This window comes from Myotis davidii, unplaced genomic scaffold (genome assembly GCF_000327345.1).
Source record: "Myotis davidii unplaced genomic scaffold, ASM32734v1 scaffold268, whole genome shotgun sequence".
Taxonomy (NCBI): domain Eukaryota; kingdom Metazoa; phylum Chordata; class Mammalia; order Chiroptera; family Vespertilionidae; genus Myotis; species Myotis davidii.
The window spans coordinates 6,112,509-6,124,880 of NW_006383015.1; the positions used below are offsets into that span (position 1 = coordinate 6,112,509).

General features: G+C 36.8%; 1 protein-coding gene across 1 annotated transcript in view; it reads right to left on the bottom strand.

Moving 5' to 3' along the window:
- Positions 1–785: 785 nt before the first annotated feature.
- The window catches only part of UNC80 (unc-80 homolog, NALCN activator), a 207,940-nt gene continuing 196,353 nt past the window's right edge, over positions 786–12,372 (bottom strand). Inside the window, exons 59-62 of the mRNA XM_015558108.1 lie at positions 7,528–7,609; positions 6,502–6,613; positions 5,475–5,683; positions 786–4,683 (exon numbers count right to left, since the gene is read on the bottom strand). Of these exons, the coding sequence (XP_015413594.1) occupies positions 4,417–4,683; positions 5,475–5,683; positions 6,502–6,613; positions 7,528–7,609 (670 nt within the window). The 3' untranslated portion in view covers positions 786–4,416. The remainder of the gene's footprint in view (positions 4,684–5,474; positions 5,684–6,501; positions 6,614–7,527; positions 7,610–12,372) is intronic.

Here is a 12,372-nt window from a genome sequence, read left to right on the forward strand (position 1 = left end):
TGGAAAGTCACTTCTCCCTGCTTCATTGTTTTCTCATCTGTTAAGACAGTGTCCAGTGTTGTGAGGATTAAATAAGCAAATCCTGGTGATGTGCCCAGCACATGATGCCTGGTGCCCAGAACAAAATAATGGTGGTTATAATTACAACTCTCCTTCTCTGCTTCTTGTCCTCATTCCTCTTATCGTCTTGGTTTTTCCCTCTCAGGAATGTTCATTGACAGATTATACTCCATTTATTTACTGTTCAGACACAATTGAAGAGGAATAAGAGTGTTTATTCTTCTGCCAAATGTGTCTAGAGTCTTTGGGTCAGGAAAAGACAGGAAATAACCATGTGAGGGAAAAAATGAATTTAGCAAGAACATACCTTGGAGGGTAAGGATAGGGCACTATGTACTCTGTATAAAAGGCAGACTGGTAATAACTTGAACCCCATGATGGTTCTGGCCACATTCAGAGGACAATCAGGTCCTTAACATTCCTCCTGGGAAATCTACCAGTCATTCCAGGTCATCATCTGGGCAAAGAAGTCAAGTTGGGGTATCTGTCTCCCAATATGCCCATTCTGCTTTACTTTTGAAAGTTAGGGTAGAATATATGAGTAGAAGGGAGCACAGTTGGGATTGGGGAGGAATTGGATGTGTCTAATTGAAGGGTGACCTCAGGCCCAGTAGGGGATTGAGGAGAGACACCAAGGCACACGCAGGGCTCCAAAGGGAATACTTTCCTGAATGAGTTAAACTATTCCCTATGTTAAGAAATGAGAAATGAAACAATCAGTCCTCTTAAGTGTTTTTATAGAGTTATTTTATTATATATGTGCATATTCAAACACAGAAGTCTTAATATCTTTCATAAATATCTTTCATAAACATTTCAGTATTAATTCATAGGCATTTTTCCATGCTCTTTGGTCATCCAGTATTTATAACAGACTTCTTAAGTCATCTGAGGGAAGTTGGCTGTGTAATCATTTGTTTTTTACCTACAAAATGGCTAATAAAGGATTTTTATCCTTCAGTCACAGTGACTATCGAAATATATTATGGAGGTACATTGATCTGTAATGCTAAATGATCCTAAAACAATATAAATAAATTTGCCTTAAGCTTTTCCAAATACATTCTACTCTTAACTTGTCTTTATTGTCCTGAGTGTCAAACCAAACTCTGTTTCTGAATTGCTGCAGTTGAGGTCCACTAAAGTAAATGAGGAAGTGGACTTCCTACTCACTGCCAATGACAAGCCATGGCATGGGCAGTGTGCAGTCACATGGCAACAGCATGGCTTGGTGTGACAGCGGCAAATTCTAGATTTGAGGAAGGGTATTTGTGTTTTAGACTATAATTCTATTCCTGACCCTTTCTTTCCTGTAGGTCCCTATACACACCCTATTCTCATCTCAGATACTGTTGGAGTTGGACAGCTGAGTGGAGAATATTCTTCATTGACTAAAAGGACAGATACTAAAGAAGGGAGCTGTCACACTGCCTTAGGTACTCTTGGAGGCCTGAAATAGCAAACCAGTTACTTTCAGCCTACTCAACAAGCTCTAGCCAGACCCCCAAATACCAGAGATTGTTTTCCCAGCACTGCCATGCCCAATTATGCTTTTTGACACTAGTTCCCAGTGCACTGTCCCAATGTACTCAACAATTCAGATTCCTTCTATTGGAAAAAAAATCAAATAACGCATCTAATAGAATTATAGAAAGCAGCAAATACCGGAAAAATGAGAGTAAAATGTTTTTCTATAGAAAATGCTGTACCTAGGATGGAACTGCTTTAATTGAAACTGAGTACTATAAATCTACACCCACTAATATGGATGATACGTATTTATTCCAATTTCTCTCAAAAGTTAATTTCTGAAAAAGCAACCTCTCAGTTGAGTCCAATTTTTTACACATGGGATGTAAGTGCCTGTTTTAATTTTCCTCTGAACAAAATGAATATCATTAAGCATCATAGCTTAAGAAATGATATAGTATTATCAATACTGTATTTATCATATATAATTACTTTTAGTCATATGCTCAATAATTTGAACATTGCAAAAATTTGTTAACTATCTTAAACGTTTCTCTAATCTCCCACTACTATTTTTTTTTTAAAATAGCTATTCCTTCAAACTCCAGGTAACAGTATTCCTGAGAATACAGCTTGTGACAATCTTATGCACATACATTTAGATACTTTATCAATTGCACATGAACATTCAATAAATTACATTCAACACATTTAAGGGCACCTTAAATGGAACAGATGCATACGTACATCTGCAAAATCTCAGTAATCCCAGTATGAAAACATTCCCACCCTCCAAGGCCCTGCTTCTCAGAGTGGTGGCTTTTTTTGCAAGACACAACAATACTTAGCTTATTGGAAAAGTTTCCAACAGCCATCTATAACCCTAGAGTGAAGGAGTCAGGCTAAAAGGCAGACGGGTAAGCATAAATATGTTCAATACTTTTTACATATAAAGGTATTCTTAGCAGATATTTAACAATCTTCTTTGACCCCTTTACTTTTTAAATATGTTATACAATTACACATAGAGAATTTGAATCAAGAATCAAGTAACTGGAACAAAACACAGACATATATAGAGACTCAGATAGCTCAGACACATGTAATTACCAAACATAAGGCCTCTAACACTAATTGAGCAGCATAATTTTTAACAGGCAAAATACATCAGCTTAGAAAGAGTTATAAACCCACTTACATTATATTTCTGCATAATTCAGTGTTAAGTGTCTATATTCTGAAAGTGTTTTAAAACATAAAAGAAGCCCCTGCTTTCTGAAGCTCTATTTTCTGAAGCTTTAGATTGGAAATTTTTAGTTTTGTCCATTATTGTCTTTAACTCACAGATACCTTTCATTCTCATAGTAAATTGGACCAAAACCCCAAATTATATTTGGAAGTACAAACCACAGTGTAAACAATGCCTATTTAATAAAGGATTCTAACAGAAAAATAATTTTCCTTTGTGATTTGGGTGGGTTTAATAGGTCTCCTCTATATATACATATACTTTTCATGGTCAACATAGTCAAAGTTTAAGCATATAGAATGTGTTATGAATTCATTGCAATAGTAAATATCTGTATTTAACTTCAACTGGAGGACTAGAAAACACACCCACTCACTCACACACACACCACCATACCAATTTAGGTAAATATATGCATTTTTATATAATTAGTAGTTCTGTAACAGTTTTCTAATGTAAACTGTTACATTTCTGAAATTCAGTTTTGAACTGTATTATACCTAGCCCTACTATAGCATCAATAACATACTAGATATGGCGTCGCAAGCCTTTTAAGTTTTATACTTTGCTTGAGTAACTGAACTTCAAGTTAAAGTAAATTCATAAGCTGATTTTGTCCATGAAGTGATGGCTCAATTTATATTTTTTTCCTCATAAACTCAAATGTCTAAAGGATGATAAGAATACTGTTAACATTTGGAAGCTATTTTAGTGAACCTATTCTAACAATAACTTTAATATCTGAAAATATGTCCCCGAGGGTAGGCACTACTATAAGGAAACTAATCACACTTTGCAGTATTTCCTAATATTGGCAAGATGTAGTTAGGGCTAGAAATAGGAATACCATCTTTTTCTAAGTATTATAGTTATATTTCATTTTTATTATAGTATGGGTTGTTTAGGTTCTTCCTAATTCAGAATTACATTTGATAATTTCTAGAGTATTCTCTCTACAGTGATTGATTATGAACAGAATGACCTTATGGCATTAGTATTCTGATTTACAACATGCAATAAAAATGACGGTTGAAAAGCAAATATTGAAAAGTCCACAGCTCTAAAAATAATATGTTTTCCTTCATCTACATGGCTGCGTTGTTGATCAAAACAAAAATGTCTGTGGGCTTATTTATTATTTAGTTTCCCCTAAACTACTGTTTTTATTATTTGTTATTTTTATGTAAATTGCTACTTGTACAACCACCTGGTTTAATATTTTTGAAACTATAAAAATAAACATTTGCATGAGATGTATAATGTGAATAACCTCAAATGCATTCTCTTTTAGAATATATTATTTGTTAATATTTCTAGCTAAGCAGCTCTGTAATAGTATGTTTTTAACTGCTCAAGCCTTCTTGAATCACAAACAATGTGCAAACGGCTCTTCCCCCTTATTACTCCCTGGTCTTTATGGTCTTCATACAATTAACTAATCTTAGCCATTGTTTTTTAAAAGATGTTTATGAAACAATATGTGCACTGGCAGCAAAATCTACTGAGATTTGTGTCACCTATTGGATATAAAGTGCTGTGTTTTCATCTTTTTTTTTTTCAAGCAAAAGTATTCAACTTTTAGCTAAGTGATCCCTCCCTCATCTTGTCTACACCTGCAACTCAGACAAGATACAGAACTAAACATGTGACTCATCCAGGTCTACACCAGCCTCCCCCAGCTCCGTGGGAGTGAAAGTGAACTGGCTGGACAGCAGGGGGTTCTCCATGCCGTTCTCTTCGCTGATGTGAAGGACAGTGTCTCCGTGCTGCAGGAGGATGGACGTCTCAAGGCCTGTGAAGTCATCGGGGTCTGAGATTTGAGTAGAGAGGGGGCTGTGTGCTGCAGCACCTGGTACTTCTGGGTCCTCCTTCTTTTCTCCTTCTTCAGCAGGGAGGGTCTCACTCTATGATCAAACAGACCATAATGTCAGAGGAAAGTCGAATGGGTGCCAGGGAAAAGTATAAAAAAATGTTGTCCAGCTGTAACTGGACAGGATTTTCAAGGCTCATCTCATTTCTAGCCTTTGTTAGATGTGAGCTTTTCTGGAGGCCCTCCAACTTTCTAAGCCTCAGTTTTCTAACCTGTTGCATGAGCATAATTTTTGCTCTGCTAACCTCGTACACTGTGAGGATAAATGAGCTCTTGCTGTTACAATACTTTTTAACCATTGAAGACTACACAAATGTATCTAGTAATATTGCCCCTTTGCTTTCTTCAAGTACATGAGAAGGAAGTTGGACCTGTGGGAATTCATTTATAAAAATCAAAAGAAGAAAAAATATCATAACAATGAGGGGAAAGATCAAACCAAGAAGTCCCTCTCATCTTACAGGATTCAGAAGGCTCTCTATTTAAAGGCTGCATCTAAATTGGTACCTTTTTAAAAACAGAACTATCTTTAAACTATGAATCATATATGGGTTTCAATGGATATTTTAACTGTGCAATATTTTCTCTGAGGTTTCTCATAATAAAGAATACCAAGACTTCTCCTATTGCTTCTTAAGTAAATGTATTCCTGGCCATATACTTTATATGGTCTTCTTTTTCATGATGATAGGACCATCATCTGTCTGGCTAACACAACATTACAGGTCTAGATTTAAATGTTAGGCAATAAGTGTGCATATCCAAGTGGTTCCTAGACATAAGTATGCAGGGAGCAAGCCTTGCCTGTTTCTCTAGCACCCTCACCTGCTTGGGAGACAGTCTGTGAAGATCAGCAACAACAGTGGCCGGGGAGGATGTGAGGACTGGTTTGTCCATTCCTTCTGGCTTCCCAGATGGGGCTGGGCTGCAGCCTTGTGGCTGGACTGTGGCAGGAAGTGTGTCTGTTGGGGCACCTGCTAGCTCTGGCTGAGCCGGCTGAGCCTCAATGAAGGTCACAGATCGTTTCTGATCCACTGCAAGTGAGAGGTAAAGCAGTAAATAGAGGGGAAATATGTAGTCATTGCTTTATAATTGGTATCTCCTGGCTTTTCTTAATAAAGATGTTGTTGGTTTATTAATAAGTGAAAGCATACTTGACTATTATGTATATATTTTGATTTCATCTTCTTATAAAAAGTAGGATTTGGGTAGAAAAATCATTTTTACATAAGTGGCCCAAGAACAAGATTTGCAGAGAGCATTAGGTGAACTTGGTCCTCATAATAACTGCCAACAGGATTTTAAAGTCCCCATTATCTACCATGTCTTTGTCTTCAGTACGACGTATAACAAACTCAGTCCCTGGCTTGGGTAAAGAAAACACAACCTTCTATAGTTAAATCTAATGGCATTTATAGTTTACCTTGGACTTTGCCATTTCTCTAGATTCTTTTACAAAATATATTTTATTGATTTTTTACAGAGAGGAAGGGAGAGGAATAGAGACTTGGAAACATCGTTCAGCTGCCTCCTGCACACCCCCTACTGGGGATGTGCCCGCAACAAAGGTACATGACTTTGACCAGAATCGAACCTGGGACCCTTCAGTCCGCAGGCTGACGCTCTATCCACTGAGCCAAACCGGTTAGGACTCTCTAGATTCTTGAAGGTAAGGATGGGGGTTGGGAAAGGTAAGAAGAAAAAAAGGCACTAAAGTTTTCTGGGAAACTTCTTCCCTGATCCTAGTGTCTTCCCAAAAAGGAGCTTATGTGCGTAAATTTCTGCAGGTCCCCAGGCTGAGTCGCATGGCATCGTGTCAATGGTGTAATCAGAAGGGACACAGGAACCTCACCAGATGGCTTCGTTTTAGGTTGAATGCTCCTCCGAGTGGTTGACAGCCGAGCTCCATGGCGGTTTCTGGATTCATTCTGAGTCTTCTGACGTGACAGTAGAGGACGTCTTAGCTAAAGAGAAAATAGGCAGAATGAAGCTGACTGCCCAGGAGAAAACGCTATGCTCTGAGGATTCTATGGTTTACTCCCTACTTTATGGGTTTCTGTGGACTCTTCTGATTGTTCTTTTCGTTTGTAGCTGGTAAACTTCTTTCTGCATGTCTGACTGCAAGTATTTGATTCTGACATCCCCTTTAACCAATCCTATCTCCTGATCATTACACCTTCATATAGGCTAAGAACATTAACATCATTTAAAGTAGCCAATGTGAGAATTTCAATGAATTTTAGGATATAAGACTAACGATTATTGCTTACAGATCGGCTTTTGTTCACCTAAAAGTTGCAGTTGAACCTATGTGACCTCTCAAGGGAGTTGGGGGGTTGATGAAAAAAAACCTCAGATATTGAGAAGTGTCTGGTGTCCAAATCAATGCTGGGATGCTCCCATCACAATAAGAGAGCAAAGGCTCACTTCAATTTTTACTTAGAGTGTTATGTAAAGGAAACCCACCTAAGGAAATTCATAATCTTTACTTTGGTTTCAATTTTAATTTGAATCATTTACCTTGAAATGAGGAAGAAAGGACAACTGTGTCTATGCCTTTACACAAACATCAACTTTAAAACAAATCGCCCTGGGTTATGAATTTGGCTGGGGAAGAAAGCTTCTGGAGAGGGAACAGATAGAAGCATAGGCCTACTCGCTTCACTAAGTCATCAGCTCCGTTCATATGAGCTAACATAGGAGCTAAAAGCTCTCAGATGGCTCAAGCACTTACCATGCTTTACATGGGCTCTGTACTGCTTGTTTTGGGTGGGAAGAAGGCAAAAATATAATCTCAATATATACGGACATTCAAAATTCAATAGGGCTTCAATCTATTTCATGGGGTGACTCTCCTGCCCTTCCCAGGTCTGCTTACCTGCCTCAGGCCCCTCTTCCTCCCCAGCGGCTGCTGGATGAGGAGGTTCTGTTGGCCAGGTTCGCTCTGCACACTTGCCACCCTGCCAAGCACCAACAGTGTTAGTGTGCCTGGAGACAGTACGGAAGATCATCCTCTGGTGGGTGTTAGCCTAAGTCACTTATACGAAACAGTCACTTCAAAGATACCATTATCTTTGAAGGAAGGTTGGGAAAGAGCCCCTGAGATGGGAGTTTTCAAAGGTTTGGGAGGAAGGACAAGGCCTTTGTAGCCCCGAGCTGCCAAAATTGAGATTCTGTTTTCAATCACGGTGTCATAGTTATCATTCAGCAAAACATTGGTTCGATCACACCCCTGGTTTGGAAACCACCAAGAAGTTTGAGATGTCATATTCTAATCTCAATTTTTTTTCCCAGGGGGAGGGAAAAAGGTAGTGACAAACAAACACAAACAACTCTACCACATGGATGAGAACACCTTTTTGAAGATTTCAATTTAAATGAAAGTAAGATGGACGAATATCAAACACATCAGACACAGAATCCATTTGGGTGAAGGGGCACATTCAGCACATGTTTGCAGCCTGAAGTCTCTGTGACTACTGAGTGAATAGTCACATGGGCAGACAAGTGTTTTGTTTTTTTTTTAAATGGATTTAGATTTAAAAGGCTGGCAAAGTAATTAATCTGTCAGTAGAACTCGGACGAGAAATGATCAATATCAAAGAGCTGCACTCAAACATATCACACAGTTTATAAAAGCAGCAACCTGCTCCCCCCAAATTTGCTGTGTATGTGTGTATTTTATATGCAAGAATGACTACTGGTAGTGGCCACTATTTTAGTGTTGGGTGAAGCTGAAAATACTATCATGGGTCCATGATCCTTTATCATTCTTCATGCATGTATAATAGCTGTTTATAATGGCAGTGGGGGTGAAAAAAAGAGATGTATTGTGCCCCAGAGAACACTATAATTCTGTGGATGATGCCAATGTGATTATTTGGTTTATGGGTAATTCATTTCTGCTTTGCCTTTGCAAAAGGAGAATCATTTACAAATAGTTTTTAGAGTCAAATATGCCACAGAGGAATCCAGAGTCAGCAACTGTCCAGGAAAAAAAGAGAAACACTATATTCATTCATTTTCATTTTTAAAAAATGAGCTATCTAAATACCAAGTGGCAGTTGTAGGGAGAAGAACTGGTGTTTAGATCGGCAATCAGATGCTTTCCACGTTGTGTTTACAACTGGTTAATCATGATGTGGTCAACACAGGCATATCCATCAAATTTTTAAAGTCTTACATTTCCACCAAAAGAAAAGCAATAATTCCCAAATGGAGTTTTATCAAAGTTCTTATGAAATAATGTAATTATATCATAATTGTACCATTTGGGATAGATAATACAGAATTCTATAAGGAGTCCCCCGAACATGTTTTTAAAACTTTCTTGTTCTTTTAATATCAGGTTCAAAAGAGCAATGTACATTATTTTTATACATATATGACCTTGTACCATCTATGACCTTTCTATGAAGACAGAAAATTACCTCAACGGAACAATGCAATAAGTTCTGATAAACAATCCAGGCTATGTTGCTGGAATATTTGAAAATGACATCTCCTTATTAAGTGTACATTTTTAACATGTGTCATAAATTGGAAAGAGAATTCAATTACCACATGCACAAAAGTACAAACAAGTTTCTCCCAAATACCAAGCAAAGCTTTCATTGGAATGGGTTCTTCATTGACATCTAAATGTTACCTCAGTTCCCTTAGCCATAAAGGGAGGTTAATACTTACCACCTACCTCCCATTAAGGTAGAGAAAAGAAGTTAGTTGATGTAAGATGGTTTGAACATGAAAAGTAATGTTTATAACATGCTTCCTTGTTTTATATTTGATGTTTGTAGTGAGTTTATTGCTTTTAAAACACTAAAAGGGAGTGGGTAATAAAATGTTTTGCTAATAATTGGGCAGAGAAAATGAAGTTGAGGCGGTCCACTTGTCTCTTTTCATTCAGAGTGTGAGAAAAAAATGTCGCAAGAAAAGAAAAAAATGCACATTACTCAGAGAGTGTTATATGTCAAAACATAATGGTAATTTCATGATGATAATTCCAAGGGAGGATCATAATAAGCACCAAAATTTTCTCTATGGCTAGAGATGTTCATTTCTAAGAAATAGGTCAAGTTTATAGCTTTAGTAAGTAGTTGTTCTATGTAAAGGATGTAGCATTTCATCAATGGAATGCACACATCAAAGATGAATTTATAGAACATATCCTTGGAGATATATCCCAGCTAAATTCTCCTTCAAAATGTAATGCTAACATGTTTATATTTGGGCATCAAAGTCTGGCTGAACTATGTGTAGTTACTAATTACTAATAAACATATTAGTAATAGAAATAGACATTACTAATAGACATATTACTAATAAACAGAGAGGTTCATAATGAACGTTATTTATGCAGAGCCTGTTTCTTTTTCTCAGGTCCTTATCAAATCAGAGTCACATATAAGAAGTAGTTTCAGTTTAGCTTCTCTGCACATCATGTAGTATCTCATCTGTAGGATTTACAGTGTGTGACCAGAGGTGTCTAATATAAAACTAACCAGGAAAAGACCAAGGTATTAGCCTTACGCACCTCTCTAGTAGAAAATTGGCTTCCTGAAATTTTTAATCTTGGGAATGAGAAATGGCTCATTTTTACTCTTTTGCTAAATAAAAGGGCAAAACAATAAGGATAAAAGCAAATAAAACTTTCTAAGTTGAAGCTAAAATCATCGTTTGTATCTTTGAGTCACTGAAAAACATGACAGTGGCAAAACATAGCATGATCTGGGTTTTAGAGAAGCCAGTGCTTGGAGCTTGGCAGAACTGGTGTAACTCAACTGACCAGAAAAGACAGATGCCTTACTCAAAATGGAAGGAAGGCATTTGTAAGCTAATGAATTTTAGGTAATGTTAGAGGGATGATTTTGGCACAAATTACCTCTTTTCCCTTGTTTCAGTATGATGGCTGGATTGTAGTATATAAATATGTTTGTACTTTCTAATGGAATATACATATACCTAATGGTATTTCTTAAAAGAATAGATAAACAAGGGGCCATTCAGTAATAAATAAAAATTCATATCACTCATTTCGAATGACAAAAAAAAGTTTATGGATTGAAATATATTTGATAAATAAAAAATTTAAGTCGAAGCTATGGGTGAGGAGACTGGTACACAGAAAATGAAGTGGTATTTTCATTGCTTTTATCATTGCATTTTTTAGTTTGAATTTGATTAGATAAGTCTAGAGGTGGAACACAAGACACACGGGATAGCCATTTACCCTGAATAATTGCCCTGTGGTAGGAATGAATAAAGCCAGTATCAAAGGAGCCATAAAATGCTTGCAGAGAACAGGGGGTTCAAGAGTAGACAAAAGCCCTATTTTTCCCTTTCCCAGTAAAATATTATTGTTTAACACTTACTCAGCCTCCACAACATCCAAGAATGTGTTTTAAATACCACAGAATTTAGAGATTAGAGGCTAGAATCAGATTAATAAGAGAATAATCTGGATATTAGGGTTCACATAAGAACTGATCTAGTAATGACCAAGTACTTATCTGTGTATCATACACACATTTTCAGCTATATAAAAAGGTTGTTTTAATTTTTTTTGTACTTTGAGAGTACTTGCCAAATTTTTATACTTTGAAAATGTGTATGACCATGAGTTTACTAAAAAGGTTACTTTTATTTTCTCTCACCCAAAATATACATCTTGTTGAAACTTGAACCACATTCTTAATTTCCACTGTGATTACAATCATCCGTATGAAATAAAATAGAATTGCAAACTCCTTTTTAAAAAAATTAGAGTTAATTGTCAATTCCTGCCTTTTAAAATCTTCTAACATGTCCAAACAAAATCTAATTCTCAAGTATAAGCATCCAGGCTTGAGTGCTTGAATAAACTTAGGTATGTGCTTGAATAAACTTAGGTATGTCTACATTTTTCTGGAGAAGAACTATGGTCCATGGTGTTTGTATTTGGGGGTGGGCAAAGGGAGGAAACATCTCCAGTGAGTTTCTATCCCTTTAAGAGCAACATTCTTAACAGAAGATAATTCTTCCATGGAATATTATTATAAAATATTAATTTATAAAAAAGAATCTTTTCTCCATAGGACAGTGCTTCTAACAGGGTGCTTTTTCTTGTCTTGAATCTTTAAAATAAATTAGTTATGCCCTTGTCAGTATGCTCAATTAGTTGAGCATCATCCATGCACCCAAAAGTCAATGGTTTGATTCATGCCTGGGTTGCAGGCTTGACCCCCAGTGCAGGAGGCTTGCCGGAGGCAGCTGATAGATGTATCTCTCTCACAGTGATGATTTGCTTCCTTTCCCTTCCTCTCTCTAAAATCAATAAAAAATATTTTATATAAAATAAATCAACACAGATTTATAAAAATCTTAGAACTTTTCAAAAGGTCTGCAAAATTGTTATTTTTTCCCATCTATTCATCAGGTTATCTTGGTGTCTTCCTCATATCACATTGCCCACTTTGCCTAATTAAACAAGTGTTTTTTCAAAAGCAAATTCCCAGAAAATTAACCAAAATATGGGGGCTAGAAGGACCTGGGTTTATTACTCTTGCACAGGCATGCTTCCTGATATTCTTTAAGCTTTGGTGCCAGATTTTCCTTAGAACTACTTTGGATGCATGTTAGATCCTAAGTGCTCAGGTATGTCCTGAACGTGATTTACATGGTTCAGGCTGTACTGCTTCTTTAGGACTTTAAGAGTCTGTAGCAGAAAGAAGTTTCATGCCCCAAA